Source organism: Cervus elaphus, chromosome 20 (assembly GCF_910594005.1).
Source record: "Cervus elaphus chromosome 20, mCerEla1.1, whole genome shotgun sequence".
Classification (NCBI taxonomy): Eukaryota; Metazoa; Chordata; class Mammalia; order Artiodactyla; family Cervidae; genus Cervus; species Cervus elaphus.
Window position 1 is genome coordinate 123,518,696 of NC_057834.1, and position 20,609 is coordinate 123,539,304.

The 20,609-nt window shown below is 51.9% G+C and overlaps 1 protein-coding gene and 1 pseudogene across 1 annotated transcript in view; both read left to right on the forward strand.

Moving 5' to 3' along the window:
* SLC2A1 (solute carrier family 2 member 1) overlaps positions 1-13,040 on the forward strand; it is a 28,219-nt gene extending 15,179 nt beyond the window's left edge. The window contains exons 3-10 of the mRNA XM_043875706.1: positions 7,298-7,458; positions 7,641-7,881; positions 8,850-9,012; positions 9,099-9,286; positions 9,548-9,652; positions 10,090-10,191; positions 11,386-11,589; positions 11,955-13,040. Coding sequence (XP_043731641.1) covers positions 7,298-7,458; positions 7,641-7,881; positions 8,850-9,012; positions 9,099-9,286; positions 9,548-9,652; positions 10,090-10,191; positions 11,386-11,589; positions 11,955-12,155 — 1,365 coding nt within the window. The 3' untranslated portion in view covers positions 12,156-13,040. The remainder of the gene's footprint in view (positions 1-7,297; positions 7,459-7,640; positions 7,882-8,849; positions 9,013-9,098; positions 9,287-9,547; positions 9,653-10,089; positions 10,192-11,385; positions 11,590-11,954) is intronic.
* Positions 13,041-13,187: 147 nt separating this feature from the next.
* On the forward strand, positions 13,188-19,063 carry LOC122676467 (annotated as a pseudogene).
* Positions 19,064-20,609: the final 1,546 nt, after the last annotated feature.

The window sequence follows — 20,609 nt, forward strand, 5'->3', positions numbered from 1 at the left end:
GTAGATTTCTCAACCAGGAGCAAATGTGATAAACTTAAGTGAAGAGGGGAGAGGATGACACCAGAGTGGGAGATGACAGCGGGGCTCAGCGGCGACGGTCCTGCCTGGGGAGGCACCAAAGCCATCATCCTAGGACGGCACGGTGCTTCTGCCAACATCTTCATTCCACAGGGACGAACCAGGCAGCGTTCTCGACTTGAGGCGGGATGAGCTGTGAACACAGCAGAGACCTCCCAGCCCTCAGGGAACTGCCTGACACAGGGTCAGAGCTGGGCCCTGTCCTACCCTCCAAAACCATCCAGAGGGCGAGGGTGGGGTGGGGTGGGGAGACTCCTTGGGAACAGCGGGAGTATTAATAGTGGAGGGCTCCTTGGTGCTATGGGAACAGAGAGAAAGGAATGACTAATGCTGGGGGCAGGGCTGACGGGAGAGACAGGAAGGGCTTAGCGAAGGAGTTGGCAGCTGTGCTAGACCTTGGAGGGCACACCGGCCCCAGGGGACAGATGGGCAGGGATCGCAGGCAGGGGGACTCGCAGGCCTGTCAGAGATGCGGTGGCGTGAGGTGTCCCGCTGACGGCCCACGCTATGAGGCCGGCCACTCCTGTGTAGAAGCTCTTCTCTTAGGAAGGCTGCCACGCTGGCCAGGGTGGCCTGCTCACCAGAGGAGACCTTGCCCCACCAGAGGTGAGAATGCCAGTGCTGCTGTTCATTACCAGGAGCTCGGTCTCCCCCACAAAACAGGCCCCCGAGGGCTTCCTCCTGGAAGTGGTTAATTAATCATAACATTATCTTAAATGTTTACAAAGCACCTCCTCATAAATTATCTCCCCACAGTAGCCCCACATGGTGGGTGGGGCCAAGGTTATCTTCCCACTCATAAAGGAGGCCTGGAGGCTGGGTTGAAGGCACCCAGGGAGTGAGAGGCTGAGCTACAGATGGCCGCCAGGCCTCCGTCTCTCCGGGGCGGAGGGGAGTGTAGCCACACAGAGAGCAAACAAACGAGCAAGGGCATCCTGACCACCACACTGGGTGGAGAGAACCGCCTCTCCCCTCCCCAAGTGGCTGAGCTGCCAACAGAGATGACTAAAGGCCATTGAGGAACCTTGAGTTCCTGGCCGGGGGACAGTGTCAGGCAGTCTGAGGCACCCTCAGAAACCAGACCGTTTGGGCTGGAAGGGGCCTGGCGGGCCGTTGGCTCAACGTTCCTTGTTTGCCAAAGGAGGAACTTGGTCTAGAGAGCAGCCAAGGTCTGCCCAGGACAGCCCAGCTTGGTGAGTGAAAGTACTTGCAGGCAAGACAAACTTCCCAGCCCAGGCCCCAGGCAGCATCTCCTCCTGGATCCAAAGAGCTGGGCCCCTCTCCCCTCTGTTCATCTCCACTTATGCAGACTCTCACAGCTTACAGCTCACTGCGCCAGATGTTGTTCAAATGCGTTAGAAATAGTAATTTAATTGTTACTTGCAATAACTCCATTAGGTAGACACAGTGACCCCTGTTTTATAAGAAACTGGGGAACAGAAATGTTAAGCAATTAAACCAAGAACTCCCAGCTAGTGATAGAGCTGGGATTTAAATCCAGGAAGCCTGGCTCCAGCCTGCGTTCTTGACCACCCGTAGAAGAAAAGGCAGTTGCACTTACAGACGCCGAAACACTCTTACATGCCAACAACTGCTACCCAGCTGCTCCTTCCTGCTCCGACTTCAGGCCGAGTCAAGCTTAGTTACGCACAGACGTCTCAGTTTCCCACACACAGCTGCACAACCTCTTACACCATCACACCCTGTCACAGTCCATCATCTCTTAAGTCACTCAGATTCATGGCTTGTTTTTCAATTAGTGACAGTGCTTTCAACCTCTAGCCCTATGCTGGGACCCAGATGAATCAGGCCATCCCCATGTTGAAATTTAGTGTAGAGGGCGCACACAGGGCCTCACAGTTACCTGTCCTAGTTAGCTGTCCAGGGTAGCAATGGAAATGCCGACAGACTGGTGAAAACAGACAAGGGGGAGGGAGAGGGTACCTGGCCCTTGGAGCAGGGTTTTCTGTAGTTTGGGACCAGAGAGTTCTTTGGCATTACAGGGGCTGTCCCATGCATTGTAGGATGTTTAACAGCATCCCTGGCCTCTACCCCCACCAGGGTGACAACCCAAAATGTCTCCGAATATCACCCCATCCCAGGGCGGAGGGGGACCAAGCTGCCCCTGTTTGGGAACCACTGCAGTAATGAGAAGGTGATTATGAAGGCTCTCCAGAGGAGGGATAGTGCCCAACAGCTTACCAGGCAGAAGGCAAAGGAGAGGCAAGGCGAAGGTGCAGAGGTGTGGGGCGCTCAGATGGCACTGCCACGTCGGGGCGTGGCCACATAGGGTGGGAAGAGACACTCATCCTGAGGGTGTGAGCTGTGAGCAGGGGAGATGAAGATCTGTTTGCAGGGGAGACCCCAGAGGCTAAGGACCGGTGAGGAGGTCAGAGCGAAGGCTTGGAGAGAAGCCAGGTCAAGACTCTTCCAGAGAAGCAACCTGGGTGGTCTGGTCATCTGCTCTGGGGGTGGGGCCTAGCTTCTAGCTCCATCTGGCTGCCTGGGCCTCTTCCCCAGGCCCCAGGGAGAGGCCCCCAGGGGAACCCAGAAGCTATCTGTCCAGCCCCATCTGGAGCATCTGTCTCTGAACTCCCAGCTGACCCTGGGGCGTGGCTGGGCCGGCTGTGGAGACATCCCCTCGGGGCTGAGGGGTGGCAGCAGCCCCAGATGTGGGGGAAAGGTGGGGAGGGAATGGGAAATAGGGACTGAACTGGACAAGCCGGCCCTTTCTTCCTTCTAAGTGGAGCTCAAAGACTGAGTGGCTGTTTAACCCCCTCATCCTGACAGTACGTCTAAAAGAGAGAAGAAAGGTTTGAAAGAACACTGATTTTCCCTCTCCAAATGATCTAGAAGACCAAGCCTCTCCAGGGAAGAAGTTGAGACCAGCCAGAAGTTCCAAAACATATACCCCTTCTCTTGGCAGTAGTCTGGAATTCTAGAACATGGGTTGGCAGGGGGACCAAATCCAGCCAGCAGCCTGTTTTTGTAGGACTGTGAGCTAAGAATGGTTTTTCCCATGTTTAGAAGTTTGAAGAGAAAGGGAAGAAAAATAAGCAACAGAGAAGAGGCCATATGTGGTCAGCAAACCTTAATATTTTCTATCTATCCTTTTATATGAGTTGTTTATGCCAATCCCTGATCCAAATTTTGACTTGTATGCTCCCTGCTGACAGGGGACTCACTATCTGTAACATGGGTAATCTTATCCGAAAGCTCTCCTCACTACCCCTACCCCATCCCCAGATGAAGTCTATGCCCTGGGGCCCTGCAGACCTGCTGGGTCCCTCGGCCTGGGGCTGCCAGCAAGGTCTGAAGATAGAGCTTTACTCCCCAAGGCAAACGCCTAGTTATTCAAGTTCTTTCTCATACTATACATTCGTTAGGATAATGCTTTGTTTTTCAGCAATTTAAAAATGGAAAACTCTGTCCCTAATGCTCCTCTCAAGGAGGTGGCTTCTCTCCTTGAGACAACAGTGACACACTTACTCCAAGTGCCAGACAGTGGGTTCTGCCTCATGCCCAGAGCCTCACTACAGACACTTCCCTGACACAGAGGAAGTCAGAACGTCCGCTCCAGACGGGCAGATGTGTGGTCCTTCACCCACAGTTACTACTCAGGCATGGAAGGGAGGTGGGTATCAGACATAACACAAACCTCTTCCCACCCTCACCCCTAGAAGAAGGGCTGGAATGAGGAAAAGCTTGTTACTGGAAAGGGATGGCAGCTGCCCAGGGCCATCCTGCTTCTCCATGCTGGCCCCCAACAGTATTGCCGAGTGAGACTCTGCCCTCTGGCTCCAATGAGGGGATGCCTGGGCAGAGAGTCTGGCGCCAGGGCCAACCAGGACCCTCCCTTCCTCCTTAGCACACAGCGGGAAAGGGCTGGGGACAGGCTGGTACGGGGAGCAGAGACGAGGAGGGCTGAGCCTGGTCCACTTGATGTCCAGGGCTTGACTGCCAAGTCTGGGAGTAATGGTGGGAATCGGAATCTGGCTTCAGTGGGTGGGAGGAGTCAGGAACGGAATCCAGGTGAGACCTAGGACAGGTGCTGTGTGGGTAGAGAGGAGGACAGGTTAGGAGGTGAATTTTAGGGATGGGACCTGCTGAGTGACTGGATGTGGGCCAGTGGCAGGACCAAGGGTATCTGTCTTCCTGGCTGGTAACCAGAATGTGAGGCTGGAGCATTCAGAAGATGTACACGTGAGGCCTCACCTCACACGTGAGCCGCGGCTGAGGAGGCTGCCAGGAGCCTCAGTGTGGGTCTGTGGGATCCGGTTAAGGAAGCAGTAAGGAGGCTCTCAGACAGGAAAGAATCTGCCTGCAATGCAGGAGACCCAGGTTCGATCCCTGGGTTGGGAAAGATCCCCTGGAGAAGGAAATGGCAACCCACTCCAGTATTCTTGCTTGGAGAATTCCATGGACAGAGGAGCCTGGTGGGTTACAATCCATGAGGTTGCAAAGAGTCAAACAGGACTGAGCGACTAACCCTAAAGAGGCTCTTCTTCCCTGAGGGCAACCCAGCCATTGCTGGATGATGCTGAGGGCAGCAGCTGGGTGGGAGAGGTGACCCTAGAACTTCTCCCTGTGTAGGGTTCTTCTGTTCTTGAGGGACCCTCTGCCTTTCCTGAGCCAAGGGTCAACTTCACCCCCCACATAGGGCATGCACCCCCGGGGGAGAGGATAGAGAGTCTACACACCACATGCGGGAAAGGAAAACCTCACTCGGCTTCTTCCCACAAATCTCAAGCACCAGGTCCAGAGGCAGGAACCCGCTAGGCAGCCTCCACTCGGCCAGGAAGTGCTGCTGGCGGGTGAAGAGGATGAACCTGGGGCAGGGTAGAGGGGGCTGGCTTCTCAGCCTCCCTCAAGCCCATACAGTGGTCAAAGCAGCAAGGGGCTCAGGAGCCGAGAAAGAGGCTCACCCGGGCTCACCTGGAACAGGATTTGGGCCCTCTGACTTGTCACCACATGCAGGAGATGTAACTGGGGAGGCTCTGGCGACACCTCGTAAATGATATACATATTGACTCCTTGCACACAATTCAAATGAGCTTCATTAACTGGCTTGGCAGATTTTAAAACGCATGTGGGGAGAGTTCTGTGAGACAAGCATCTGAACCACAGAGGGTAGGGGTAAACTACAGAATGCAAAAATTAAATGCCACTTGGAGCAAACACCTCACCTTGGCCCTGCAGAGCCCCAAGGTCAGCAGTGCACTCAAGCCCTGCTTGTACGTCCAGTTGCTCACGGCAGCAGAGGGTAAGGGGTAGGAGGGCGAAAGATTTCCACGCAGATGATGGGCCCCCTGAGGGGTGAGGGTCACTTATCTGGGCAGTTCCCTTATCCAGGACAGCTTGCTCTCTGCAGAGCCTGATAAATGGAGCATTGCTGTGCCCAAGCAGTCCTCCTCTGGGATTGGTTTTGTCCCTTGAAGAACACAAGCACTTTGTGTTTGTTTGGTTGAAATCTGCTTTCTGTGCCCCTGGTAGATGTAAGGGTTTCTAGGAGGAAAGCCTAAGCCCTTTCATGGCTTCCTTCATCCTGCGTGAGCCCTGGGACAGGCCCTGGGGTGAATCCACTGGGGTCCCTACCCTCAGGGAGGACGGACTCCTGGAACCCTCTGAGCTGGATTTCAAAAGGTTTCAGCGTGGTAAGGCAGGGCAGGCCCTCGGGGAGTAACTGTGGAAGGTGGGGAAACAGTGCCTAGGCCAAAGGCAGAGACACTGTCAGGTGCCATGATTTTGACTTATGGGATGCAGGCTCCGTCAGCCTTTGTCAGTGGCCTGCACTGCCCTTGAATCAGAACTGAAACATGCATGGTGGGCTCCTCGGCTCAGTGGTGGTCCCAAGCACCGTGTGAGCACTACAAGTGTGTTTCCTTAACTCCCCACAGCACTATGAAGTGGGTATTGCTAAGTCATCATTCAAGATACAATCACTTGCCCTGGAGATGAGTGGTAGAGCCGAGTCTGAACTTGGTTGAGTCCAGCTTCCCTGGACAGACAAATAGATCACTGAGTGGGCATTCCTGGGACCGTGGGGCTTGAAAAGGTTAAGGACAGTCAAAGAGCAGTGCCGACGGAGATTGTGCTGCATGAGAGACTGCATACAGCCCAGGGTACCCGAACTTGCAGTGGGGAGGGGTGCACCTGGGTTGGGCTGGTGTGGAGTTGAGTTTGAGCTGCAGGTGGTGAGGGCAGCAGGGGCATGCAGGTTTGTGACTTGCTGAAGCCGGGAATACTCAGATTATGTGAGCACGAGTATGTGCATGTGTGTGTGAGTGTGTGAATGCATGGGTACACAGGAAGTTGTTTCTGGGTATGCTGGGCCTGTGCCAGCTACACATGTGGCTGGGTGGGTCTGGCCCGTCCTGAGGCAGTGGGCATGTATCTGTGTCACCTGAGAGCAGAGAGTGTGCGCAGGCAGAACCGGTGCTGTCCGCCTGCCACATTCCCGGGCCTGAGCGGCCAGGCCCTCCCCTTGGTGGGGGCAGGGCTAGTGGGCAGGCCTGTTCTAGGACAGGTGTCTCCAGTTCCTGGAACTACTTCCTTGTCTGCAGCTTTTCCCCGAACCTCCTAGCTGGGCAACTGGGAGAGAGGACGAGGCCATGGGTCCTTCAGGGGGGATCTCCCAGGCCAGGCGGGAGGGCCTGGGCCTGGAGGATAGAAAGTGGCAGCTTGGTCTCACGAGCATTTGGATGCAAGATGTTCACAGCAGACCCTGAGTGCAAAGTGAGCGGGCTTCTCCCTTCCTCCCAGGGCCTCTCTTTAGCTGTATTTCCTCCCCAGGAAGCGGGGTTGGGGAGAGAGCCAGGGTGGCCAGTGGCCTTAGGCACCTTGAAGGAAAAGGGGGCATGCAGGCGGAAGCGGTGTCTCTGAGCCCCTCTGCACTGCCTGAACTCCCAGTGCTGGTCACTTGCCATCATCCCCAGAAAGTCCTGTTGAGCACTGGAAACCACAGGGCCCTGGAACCTGCACCTTGGGGAGGTGTGAGAGCTGGCACCACTCTCCCTCGCAGATAGAGTCCAGCCCCTTGTTTCTCACAAGGAGGTGAGGGTCGGGGGGCACTGAAGCCCACCGAAGGGGAAGGGCCTGGGTCTGGGGCCCTGGGCCCTTTCCAGCATCCCGGGGTAAAATGGTCCTCTTTGAGAAGGAGTGAGAGAGAAGAGGACGATGGGTCCCGGCCTCACCCACCAGGCTGTTGCTTCTCCTGCAGGTGATTGAAGAGTTCTACAACCAGACATGGATCCAGCGCTATGGGGACCCCATCCCGCCCACCACGCTGACCACACTCTGGTCCCTGTCTGTGGCCATCTTCTCGGTGGGAGGCATGATTGGTTCCTTCTCCGTGGGCCTTTTTGTTAACCGTTTTGGCCGGTGAGCAGAAGGGGTTCTGGCCCTGCCCAGGGAGTCCCAGCTTGGAGTCAGGGGGTGAGGGGGCCTTCTCTGCCTGTCCTAGGGCATTATCTATGACCCAGCCCCTGGGGTTTCCAAGGGTCTCCAGGGACCTGCCTGACCTGTGACCTCCTCCACTCCCCACCTGCTCCCCCCTAACCCAGGCGGAATTCAATGCTGATGATGAACCTGCTGGCCTTCGTGTCTGCTGTACTCATGGGCTTCTCAAAACTGGGCAAGTCCTTTGAGATGCTGATCCTGGGTCGCTTCATCATTGGTGTGTACTGCGGCCTGACCACTGGCTTTGTGCCCATGTACGTGGGGGAAGTGTCCCCCACGGAGCTTCGAGGGGCCCTGGGCACACTACACCAGCTGGGCATCGTCGTCGGCATTCTCATCGCCCAGGTAAGCACCCACCCATGGCTCCATCCCTTGGGTGTGTGTCCAGATTCGACTCCTCGCCCAGCCTTCCACAGCCCTGGAGAGGACAGCCTCGTGGCCACATCCGAGGCACAGGTCCCAGGAACACACCACGTTCATCATCCTCCCCGCTTCCCCATTCCTGGTGGGAGAGCAAGTCCGGTTGCCTTGACCCTTCTCATCCCCGCCCAGTCAGCCTTGCCTCCTTTCTGCTCACCCTGGCACCCAAGCACAGGGCAGCCTACTGGTTTCTCAACCTGCCATCGTCTCTCTCACACCTCTAGGACCTGATACCTGTATATATGTACACACTCCCCTCTCTCAGGGCTCTCCCTTCTCCATCCCCAAATCACCTTGTGGCAGGGCAGCAGTCCCCCCGACCCCTGCCAGACATGTTTGCCATCCTGCTATCTTATCCCCACCACACCCAAATACTGTTAAGCAGGTCCTGCTTTCCCCTTGTCACAGATGAGGAAACCGAAGTTAAGTGAAAGTGAAAGTCACTCAGTTGGGTCCGACTCTTTGTGACCCCATGGACTATGCAGTCATGGAATTCTCCAGGCCAGAATACTGGAGCGGGTAGCCTTTCCCTTCTCCAGGGGATCTTCCCAACCCAGGGATCAAACCAAGGTCTCCCGCATTGCAGGTAGATACTTGACCAGCTGAGCCACAAGGGAAGCCCAAGAATACTGGAATGGGTAGCCTTTCCCTTTTCCAGCGGATATTCCTGATGCAGGAATCAAATTGGGGTCTCCTGCATTGCAGGCGGATTCTTTACCAACTGAGCTGTGAAGGAAGCCCCCTCAGAGAAGTTAAGCCTCACATTAGTGGCACAGCTAGACTCAGAACTAGAGCCCTCTCTCTGAAGCAGGGAAAGGCTCCTGGGCGGAGCGGGGTGGGAGCGAGCCCTGACCCGGGCACTCACAGCCGCTGCTCCCGCCTTGCTCCCCCAGGTGTTTGGCCTGGACTCCATCATGGGCAACCAGGATCTGTGGCCCCTGCTGCTGAGCGTCCTCTTCATCCCGGCCCTGCTGCAGTGCGTCCTGCTGCCCTTCTGCCCTGAGAGCCCCCGCTTCCTGCTCATTAACCGCAACGAGGAGAATCGGGCCAAGAGCGGTACGGCGGGCCCTGCCCCTCCCCGCCCCCTGCCCCAGCCTTCTCCCCGCGCTGAGCCACCCCCGCCTTCCCTCCGGCCCCCTCAGTGCTGAAGAAGCTGCGTGGGACCGCGGATGTGACCCGCGACCTGCAGGAGATGAAGGAGGAGAGCCGGCAGATGATGCGGGAGAAGAAGGTCACCATCCTGGAGCTGTTCCGCTCGGCAGCCTACCGCCAGCCCATCCTCATTGCCGTGGTGCTGCAGCTCTCCCAGCAGCTGTCCGGCATCAACGCTGTGAGTGTCCTGTACCCACCCTCTCCTGTGTCCCCCGCCAATCCCTGGGGCCCAAGGCATCCTGTGGACAGATCCCACACCTGAAACAGCAGACGGACCCCTGCCCGAGGAGCAGCTCTCCTTTAGAACCCAAACTCAGAAGGGCCCTCCTGCAGCGTCCTCTTCAGTGTCCTTTACTGACCGTGTGTTCTGCACCCACTGGGACAGAGGCCGGGGAAGAGCCAGAGCACCCGGCTGAGCCCCGACTACCGTGTCCCGTAGGTTTTCTATTACTCCACAAGCATCTTCAAGAAGGCGGGGGTGCAGCAGCCCGTGTATGCCACCATCGGCTCCGGCATCGTCAACACAGCCTTCACTGTCGTGTCGGTGAGTCTTCCGCGTCGTTGCCCACAGCCAGCCAGCAGCTGGGGTCCAGCCTGTGATCTCAGGGCCTCGGGACCTCGTGACCGAACAGCAGTCTTTACTGCAAGCCAGGCAGGCATCACGTGCTCCCTCCTAAGTGCTCTCTCATTTCATCTTAAACAACTTGTCAAGTTCATCACTCGTATCAGTTGACACTGGTGCTCAGAGAAGTGCATCGGCTGGCCCAAGGCCACAGCCAGAACGCTCAGCTGTCTGGCTCTCGTGGGCAGCTCTCACCCCCTGGGATCCTATGTAGTCCCCGAGCCCAGCCCCAGGGAAGAGGCGATCCATCTGCCACTCCATCTCTGCGGCACCCTGTGGCTTTCCCAGCACTTGGGGGGGGACCCGCCTGGAGGGAGGGGCACCAGGAGGGGAGGCACCGACACTCTCTCTGCCCACAGCTATTTGTGGTGGAACGAGCCGGCCGGCGGACCCTGCATCTCATTGGCCTGGCCGGCATGGCAGGCTGTGCAGTGCTCATGACCATCGCGCTGGCGCTCCTGGTGAGTTGCTGTGCTCTGGGGGTGAGGTGGGACGGCAAGGGGGAGGGGAGAGGAAGGGGGACGGGGAGCTCACGTGGGCATCTGATCCCAAGGTGCTCCTCTCAGCCCCAGGCTGGCCGGACCCCAGGTGGGGCTGCCCTCCCCCTCATTCTGCCGCACCCACAGCCCCGGGCTTGGGCCGAACCTTCGCCTTCCTCGGGCTGTCTCTTTCCACTCTCATCCGGTCTTAAACCAGCTCCTCCCTGCCTGTGCTTCCTCACCACCACACCTCCAACCCCACCAGTTCCCTCGCCCCTGGAGCTGCTCTGCAAAGTCTTCCTCTGCAGCCTCAATTCTTCTTGTAAACAGCCCTGGAAAGCAATGCCCTCCTTACCACAGAGGCGTGGAAACACGCCTTATCTCACTCAGTCCTCAGGATGCACAGGAGTAGTTCAGTCAATATTTCCACTTCTCCAGTGAGGAAACTTCCCCCTCCCCACCCCTTTCCGGGTGAGGTTAGTAATGCAGCAGATAAAGCCAGGAATCAACCTCAGGTCTGCTGGCCCTAAGCCTGTGACTATAACCTCTATGATAACCTTATCCCAGGCACTTCACACACCACTCGCTTGTCCAGTGTTTGGACAAGGAAAACACCAGGACACTTATTTTACAGCTGCACCAAGGCTTAGAGAGTATGTTGATGACTGAGAGGCCCAGCACCCCATAGGTGATAAGCAGGGGATCTGGAATCTGGAACAAAACCATATAACTCTTCTACTGTGGTCTCCTCGAGAATGGCTCTCTGTGGAACTTCATGCCTGCCCAGTGCTGGTCCTGAGCTGGGTACCTTACAAGCCTCTGACAGCCACCCCCAGGAATGTTCTTCCACATCTTCCCGCCATAAGCAGACTGCTCCACAGCCAGAGCCAGGGGACCACAGGGACCTCTTCTTAGCACCTCCTGCGTGCAACTACATGACCGTTCCTGGAGGCAGATGCAAGCTCACAAGCACCATGCAGGGCTTAAACTGTTTTGTTCAGATGAGAAAACAGACCTGGCACAGGGTACCTAAGTCACACAGGAAATCCAGGGCCAGCCCGAGGCCTCCTGCCTGCCAGAGTTCTGAACCTGCCCTGGGCCGCCCCTGAAGTTGGTTTCCTCTGAGGACCCAACACAGCCCAGCCTAACTTTCCTCCCCTCTCTCATCCTCAACAGGAACGGCTGCCCTGGATGTCCTACCTGAGCATCGTGGCCATCTTTGGCTTCGTGGCCTTTTTCGAAGTGGGCCCAGGCCCCATCCCGTGGTTCATTGTGGCTGAACTCTTCAGCCAGGGCCCTCGTCCTGCTGCCATTGCCGTCGCCGGCTTCTCCAACTGGACCTCGAATTTCATTGTGGGCATGTGCTTCCAGTATGTGCAGGTGAGAGCCCCAGAGTCCCTGCACTCCAGCATTTCTCTCCTGCACACAGGACCCCACAGCGCTGTGCAAAATGCTGTCCCTGCTATTCTTACTGGAATCACACTGGGGAGGAAACAGGCTCAGAAGGCCAGGTTACGGGCTCAGAACCCTGACCTCCACCCCAGGGTTCTTGCCTTAGCTTTGAATTGTCTATTCTGCTCTGCCATCAGAACCTGCTCTTATCACATGCCAGGTTCAGCAGAGTCCTGGGTTGTAGGTGGATATTCCCTTTTTCAGATCAAGGACCCAAAGGTAAAATGACCGTCCATCCTAAGGGCAGGATGTAGCGTCAGGTCTCCAACCAAGTGTTTCTATGTGTCTTTCAGGAACTGTGCGGACCCTATGTCTTCATCATCTTCACCGTGCTCCTGGTTCTGTTCTTCATCTTCACCTACTTCAAAGTTCCCGAGACAAAAGGCCGGACCTTCGATGAGATTGCTTCCGGCTTCAGGCAGGGAGGAGCAAGCCAAAGTGACAAGACACCTGAGGAGCTGTTCCACCCCCTGGGAGCTGATTCCCAAGTGTGAGGTGCCCCACACTTCCAGCCCGGTCTGCTCCCAGCGGCCCAAGGATCTCTCAGCACGCAAGCAGCTGGATGAGACTCTCAAACTGATAGATTTCAGCAGAGCCGGGCCTGGGGCTCCTTCCTTCAGCCAGCAGTGATGTCCAGAAGAAAATTCAGGACATTAATGGCTCCAGGATTTTAACAAAAGACTGTTGCTTAGATCTATTCAGATAAGCAACAGGTTTTATAATTTTTTATTACTGATTTTGTTATTATTTTTTTATCAGCCAGAGTCTCCTTCACCCACATCACTGGCTTCACCCTAAATGGCTCAGTGCCTGAGGGTGGGACCACGCCCTGCCTAGACACTTGCCTTCTTTGCCAAGCTAATCTGTAGGGCTGGACCTATGACCTAAGGACACACTAATCGAACTGCAAACTATGAGTCTTCTACTCCAAGAGGTGGCTATGGCCACCCCTTCTGTGGGCCTGGGTCTCCCCAACCTAGGGGTCAGGCTCTGTTAGGTTTTGCCTATTCCCATCTCTTCCTACCCAACCACTCAAATTAATCTTCCCTTGCCTGAGACCAGTTGGGAGCACTGGAGTGCAGGGAGGAGAGCGGAGGGGCCAGACTGGGCTGCCAGGTGCTAGTCTCCTTTGCACTGAGGGCCAGACGATCACCATGAGAGGAGGGGGCCATGGGAAACTGGGAACTCACTATGCAAGAAGACCTGGACACGCCTGCCCTGCTGTGTATAGTTGGAAGATATTTATATATATTTTTTGGTTGTCAATGTTAAATACAGACACTAAGTTATAGTATATCTGGACAAACCAACTTGTAAATACACCACCTTACTCCCTCTGTAACTTACTTAAGCAGATATAAATGGCTGGTTTTTAGAAACATGGTTTTGAAATGCGTGTGAATTGAGGGTAGGCAGATTTGGATGGGAATGGGAGAGAGCCACTCTTAGAACAGCTTCAGACTTTCTGACTCCGAGATCCAGTTATTTCCAAGCACCATTGGTCAACACCCTCTACTGCTTAAAAATCTGTTTGCTCTCTATTACCTAGAGATTACCTAAAAATTGTGGCATTTGAGGCATTCCCATTTTTCTTCACAAATGATAGCTGGTATTCAAAAGAATGACAGTTATGTGCTGACCTTGATGCTCAGGCCTTGATATACATTATCTTGAAAGTGAGGTAGGTACTATCTCTGTACGTTTGACAGACTCAAAGAGGTTAATGTGCCTGAAGGTTCACAGCAAATATGCTTAAATCCCTGCTTTTAAGTTATACTGCAGGAATTCCCTGATGCTTTCACTGTGTGGCCCAGGTTCAGTCCTCGGTCAGGGGAACTAAGATCCTGCAAGCCACATGGTGTGGCAAAGAAGGAAAAAAAATTATACTGCACACCACCTACCCTATACCTCAGTCCTCCCCTCAAACTCCCATCCCCTCCAATGAATCATGTTCACTGCATGGGCAGAGTGAGCTGTTAAGCTGCCTTTTTCCATCTATTTAATTCAGAATGCCCTGTATGATACAGCTTATAGGCTACTGCACACTCTGGAAAGATTTCTCATGCCATTCTCCCAATCCCTGAATTTCAAGAGCACTTTGTTTCTTTCCTGTGGCACTATATCTTCATCACAAGTTCCTATTTCTTCCACTAGCCTCAATTTCACAGAAAAGTCAATTTTGTTCTTCTGGCTGTCCAGTACTAAATACAGTGCTTGGCACAGAGCAGGCAGGCAGAAGACAGTTGATGAAATAGAAGCACCAAAGATATTTGTCCCTAGAGGTTCATCTGACAAAATCTTGGGGGGTGGGGTGGGATATACCTGTGGAAGCTTTCATAACTGCACACAGGTGAGACTAAAACCTGCTTGGCATGAAGAGGGGTTGTACAGGGCAAGAAGGGAAAGAAAGTACATCCTAGTTGGCAATGCCTATCGGTATCATTAGGTATAAAGAACCTGAAGAGTCAGCCATCATCTCACAAAGAGGGAAGTTCAGAGAAGGGGTGTGCTTTGCCTGAGCAGGCAGGCAGGGTGGTGAACCGATGACGGGCAGGGGCCAGGTGCGATGAAGGAGGACTTATCACTTGTCCATGTCCTCAAAAGTCTGCTGTTGAAAGGAGTTAGTTCGCTGGGGCCCTAGGCGGGTTAGTGCAAAGAGTCAGAGAACGCTGCTGCCAGGTGTGCACTCAGGGCTCTTAAAAACCTATGGTGACACTGGCTGCTGTCCCACCGGAAGGAAACGGATTAGGGGTGGGGTTAGGGCCGAAGAGGCACGCTAGCGGCCAGAGGTTAGGGATGCAAAGCAGATGGCGCAGAAATAGGGCAGAGCCTGGAAACACTCTAGCCCCGCCACAGCCCAGGGCTCCAGACCTTGGTTTGAAAAGGTCCGAGAATCTACTCCCCGGTTCCCGCCCTTCACAAGGCTTGCACCAACGTGCCGGATGCCACCATTTCCCAAATTGCGAGGTGCACGCAGGCGCCTGGAGTCCCGGCCCGCCCCAGCGTGGGTCCACATTCTTAAGGAGGCACAGTTTCCAGTCCCTTGACGCCTGTTCTCTAGAGGCCGCAATCCATCGTGAGTGTAGAAGATTTGGTGCCCGGGCGATCTTTCATCTTCCCCATAGACCCCTAACACCGGTGCTTCAGGGCCGGCTGGGCACTCCCGCACCCACGTGGTTAGCCTCCATTGTCTACTCGCGGGGAGGGCGGGGCTACGCAGTGTCTTCACCAATCAGAACCGCAATGTTGGGCTGGTGAGGGGCGGGCCCCAGGCTCCCACCAGTCACAGCCTGGCTGCTCCTGGAGGTGGTCCAGGACCAAGTAAGGGACTCTGTGGTCCTCTGTCTTCAGGGAGATGCGTTTGCTCTAAGAGCTGGCGACCGTGGCTGGGTTAGCGCTGGCATCCTGAGGAATGTAGCTCACCTGGGATACCTTATAGCACAAAAGGTGACGGCTTGTGACGAAAAGGAGTAAATAGGTAACGGGGCTCCTCCCAAACTCCCTTCTTTTCCAATGCTTAGCTTACAGTTTTGTGAGAACCTTTATCTGATGTCTCAGGCTCAAGAGTCTATTCTCCCTGGGTCCCTGGATCAGGTTCCCCCGCTGGACCCCACAGCATCCTATATTTCCTTCAGCAAAGCCACCTTGACGCTGTACAGGAGTTGACTTATTCCCCCAGACTGGGGAGGCAACTGCTAAATCATTCCTTTGTTGCCAGTTCCCACCACAGACTGATCAGGATTGCTGAGTGAATTTAGACCTAAAAGAAGTTCCACGATCTGAGTTCTCCCAATGCAGTTTTAGGGAGAAAATCCAACAATTCAGAATGTGTTCTTAATAATGGGGAGAGAATATTCATTCTCTTCTATGAAAACTACATTTTGATGCCCTCTTTCTCATTCTATGGTTTTTATGTAAGTCTCTTACAAATCTGACCTGTTCTGTCCACTGCCATTGCTGGCCCTGGTTCAGACCACTTTTCTCTACAGAGGTCACTGCAGCACCTCCTCATTGCTCTCCTCACTTCCTGTCTCTTTCCCTTCATTCTCCACACAATAATCTTTGTGATCTTTCTAAAAGGCAAATCTCCACATGTTTCTCTTCTACTTAAAACCCTTCCTGGGCTCCCATTTCCCTCAGGGTAACATTCAGCTTTCTTAGCCTGGAAACTCAAGGCTGTTTGCAATGTTTCTAGCTCTCAGATGTAGCCTCCTCTCTCTCTCCACTGCCTCCAGCCCCCACCCCCTACCCCTGCCCCAACGCAACCATACTTCAGGCATTGATCACTCTGTCCTCTGACCTCCACATACTCCTTCCCCTATGTACCTTTGGGGTTCCCTCCACAAAGACTGATCCCCCCGCTTTCTCTGTGTTCCACCATATCCCAGGACAGCCCAAGGAATTGGCTGAGGAAGCTGCTACTTGCAGGGGCTGGCTCACTGATTTCTTGGAACATTGCTGCCAACTAGTGGCTATTGTGTGAATGTGTAGGTGGGGGCTGGTTTTAACCTCAACTCTCAACCTCTCTCATGGATTGAGAGAATTGATTTCTTTGGCAATAACCCTTCACAGGGACTATTACAAAAGATACTTTTTTAACCCTGTCCCCAGCGCCCCAGAATGACTTCCCAGAGTAGTGTCTGACCACATTACAGCTTAATGCTCCCTGTTGTCTCGTGGTAAAGCTCAAATTCCATAACCAAGCTGTCAAGATCTTTCACATTCAAGTCCTTGGAGACCTGATCTTCCTAAATGCTCCTTCAACACTTTGCCCCAGCTAAGCTGAGATACTCAGTGTTCCCTGGACAGCTCCTCACCTCACTGCCTAATCTTAAAACTTTCTGTCCAAGCCTCTTCTTTCTCTTGGTCTGCTTTTGGTCTTTCCCTAAGGCTGTTTGATCTCAAAAAAGACCAAATGAACAATCACTTTCTCTGTGAAGCATTTTTTCATTCCTTCAACAATTACTTAACTGAACAAATACCCTTTGCCAAACTTTCTCCTCAGCTGTGTGGTGTCTTGGAAAGAACATGGTTTCTAGAGTCAGATAGAGCTGATTTCAGATTCCAGCCCTGCTACTTTGCTGAAAATCTTTGGGTAAGTCACTTCACCTTTCTGATCTTCAATTTCCTCATCTGTTGTGATACTAAGATGAAATAAGACGATGTGTGTATGAGACAGGTATCCGTTAGAGTTACTCCATATTTCCCCTTCCACTCCTTTCATAAAGTCTGGTACTCACCCCAAGGTTTCTGTGAATCCCCAGGGATTTCAAGGTCCTTTCTGGCTCTATGCTCTGCAATTTTTAAACTACCTGGTACAGTGTTCCCAGTGCAAGCTCTTTCCTGTCATGGAACCCAGATCTTTTGATTAGTTTCACTTCATTCATTTACTGAGTACCTGCTGGGCACCAGGCATTGTTCCAGTGCTGGGGATACAGCAATAAACAAAACCAAGATTTGCTTTCATGGAGCTTACATTCTGGTAGGGGAAACCAGCAATCAACAATCAACAGGTATATAATAAAGTATCAGATGGTGATTTGTGTTATGGGGCAGAAAAGGCAAACCAAAGAATAGAAGATGATGGATGTGAGCATGGGGTGGGCGGGTCAATTTTAGATGAAATAATTTGAAGGTTGCCCTGAAGGAGTGATAAGTGATAACAAATTTGAATGAAGTAAGAAGTAATAACAAACTTGAATGAAGTAAGGGAGCAAATCAGACCCTTAATCAGGGGGAGAGGCTTTTCTAAGCCAATAGAACAGCAAGTCCAAAGGTACAAAGGCAGGACCATGTCTGGTGTGTTAAAGGACCAGCAGGGAGGTCAAGACAGCTGGACCAGGGCAACAGGGAGATAAGAGCGAAGAGGTGGCAGGACACCTGACCCTGTAGGGCCTCATATGTCACTTGAGGACTTTGGGTTTTGGTTTGGGGTTTTTTTAATATAAGAAGAAACTTCCCAGTTTTGATATTTTGTTTGCATTCATTATAATATGCAGTTATGCTCAGCAGGTTAGTTATCATAGGGTTAGTGAGCAAATCCATCTTCCTATGACCTACTTTTCAACTTTGGAGAGGACCTACATTGTAAAGCATTTAGTTTTCTATAACAAAAATGTAGTTGTAAGGTGAAAACAACCCATAAAGATAATTATAAAAACAAACCTCTGACTCTTACAGAAAATTCATTGGCATTTCCAGTAACAAGTCTTGGAAATTTCAATTAATTTATCTTAGCTCTCCAAGATAGAAATAAGTATAAAAAATAAGCACAGACTCCTACCTGGGTACCAACTCCCTACTGCTCTGTGCACGGTGGGCTGGCATCAGGCCAGGGGAAGAGGATCACGTCTGCAGGATTAAGTGGTGTGGCAGCGCACTTGTGGTGAGAGTCAGTGGAGCAGGAGACAATGAGGATAGGCCCAGGAAAACAAAGAAATGGAACAGCCCATGCAGAATGGAGAGGAAGACTGTCCTTTGGGCAGGGGCTAGGGCCACCAGCCAGCAGGAAATAATAGAGGAAGACAGGCTTGCCACCTTGCCCCTAATTTCCAACAGACCATACCCAATAGGTGGGTCAGTGATGGAGATAGAGATGATATGTAAATATTCATAGCAGAGATGAGAAAACTAAGAGAGCTGCAGCTGAGGAATTGTCTACGTATCCTTATGGGGAAGCTCTCAAATCACCATGACCACCATGAGGAATTTTGCCTTATGCCTTGACTCCTGCCATGTTCCATGAGATTAATAGTGCGATTCCCACTGTTGGCCTCTTTTTCCTTGCATTTTACCGATACACTGGCTGTGAACCTTACGTAATTTCTAAGTGCCAGGTGGGTTCTGTGTTACCAGCGTATAACTGGAGATTGCCTTGGCACTCTAAGTTTCTGTCAACAGTAGAGTTTCACTATTTGCGTGGGAAAGTGTAAAGTTAATAAAGCAATTATAAAACAACAACAGCAAAAATGAGTAAGTATAAATTTAACCCAAACTTTATAAAAACTGGGAGGTAGATATTTTCCCTCCTCCCTCCTTTCTTTCTAAACAGAGAGTACAAATCTGTTGGTGTTTTGAACTTTTAAATGCACTTGTGTCAACAGGCTTCACTCAGAGTTTCTCAGACAGTACCATTGATTCTTGTGGCTTAGGGTTTAAAATCTAATTTTAAGGGAGGGAACTCAAAGTATTTGGGGGGCCTGTAATCTATTTCCGCAAACCTGTGATGTAATTATGGTGTGTCATATTGCCCAGACAGGAATCCTCATCACCTTTTTTTTTTTTTGAGTTTTAAAATGAATTTATTAAAGAATGATCTTAGGAAGGCAACAATGTTTGATTTGTCATTTTAACAAAATTTCTACTTCTTCATGCTGTATAATAAAGGTAATATAAGAGGGTACAGAGTGATAAGCTTCTTTCTACTGGAATTATCTGATAGTACGGCACAGTGTAGTCATTTCCTCAATGCTAGGATACATTTTTTTAAAAGTTTTATATGCTTTTCTTCAAAAAGACGTGAACGATAACAGAATGTCATTAAAAAGCCATTTCTCCCTATTCATTTTGTAGCACTGGAGCCAGTATTTTTACCATTACAGGCTACAATTTTCACTTTATCCAATTTAATAAGTTCTGTCACCTCTCTGAATTCAACATCATTCAATTCAAAATTCTACACATTATTGCAGAATTTGTGTGTATTTAGAGAGCCCTTTAATTCTGCAGATAATGTCTCAGATGTTTGAAATCTCAGTAACTCCTCAGGGAAGGTAGCCAAACATGCATAGGCCCAAAACTGACTCTGACCTTCTGTGCCAGTGTTGAATTTACAGCTTTATCAAACTGAGGTAGAACTTGACGGGCAAGTTGGGGGTAATGTGTCTAGACGGTATGAGCTCACTGAGGCTCTCCCGAAGACGGCTGGTATTTTTCTACAGCTGATGCGCCGTGGCTTAGGAGGCAGGAATTATTTTTCTTACTCAGGCTTGCGCTGGTGTCCTTGGAAAAGGCACCTACTGCCTGGGAGTATAGAAAAACAGTGCCCCCAGGAACCCTGCAGGAACCCCCCCCCACCCCCCAATCCCCCACCTGTCCCATCACTTCCTATTGTCTTTTCACAGAGGTGGGAGTGGAAGGGAAAGTTATTAACACCTACCCCACAGAACTGTGAGGATTAGGCAAGACCAAGTTGGGATACTCTTTTTTTCCCAAGTTGGGATACTCTTAATGTGATGCTTGATTATAGAAATGGTAAAGATTAGGAGCTATTATTATTTTCTGATAACCTTATTTCTCCATCCCTGTCATATTCTTTGAGCTCTGCTTACCTTTGGCCAAGATTATAGCTAGCCAATCATCCTGACTAAATGCCTACTGAGAAAAAGCCAGGGTGAATGGGGACTTCTCCCCTATCTCTGTTTGGTGGTTACATATATTTATGGCCACAGGGATCCCTGGTAGCCAAGTTTCTATTTTTAATACCAACAATGGCCAATATTTAGATAGTGAGTGCTATTTGTCAAGCACTGTCCTAAATCTATGACATATATTAGTACACTAGATCCTTACCAACACCCTAGGAGGTAGGTACTATTATTATTATACCCATTGTCTAGATGAGGCAACTTCAGTTGGGCCACCTACATAAACCACACTCTGTAAGCAGCCTCTTGTTTCCATTCACAGCTATGAACTGACATGGCCTAGCTGCCTCCTTTGCAATCAAACCAAGAGGGAAAACCAGCCTTATCTCCCATTACTCTGCGTGATAAAGAGGCAGCTATTATTTACACTTATTGCTGAACAAATCAAACATAAAGAAGTCAAGCATTTCTTTTTTGTCACATCATCATCCTTGGGGGTAGTGCTGTATGCCCCTGCCAAGCACAGTGCTTAGGTACATGAAGTGCAGTGGGTAAAGATGTGATTTTGAAATAAGAAGCACA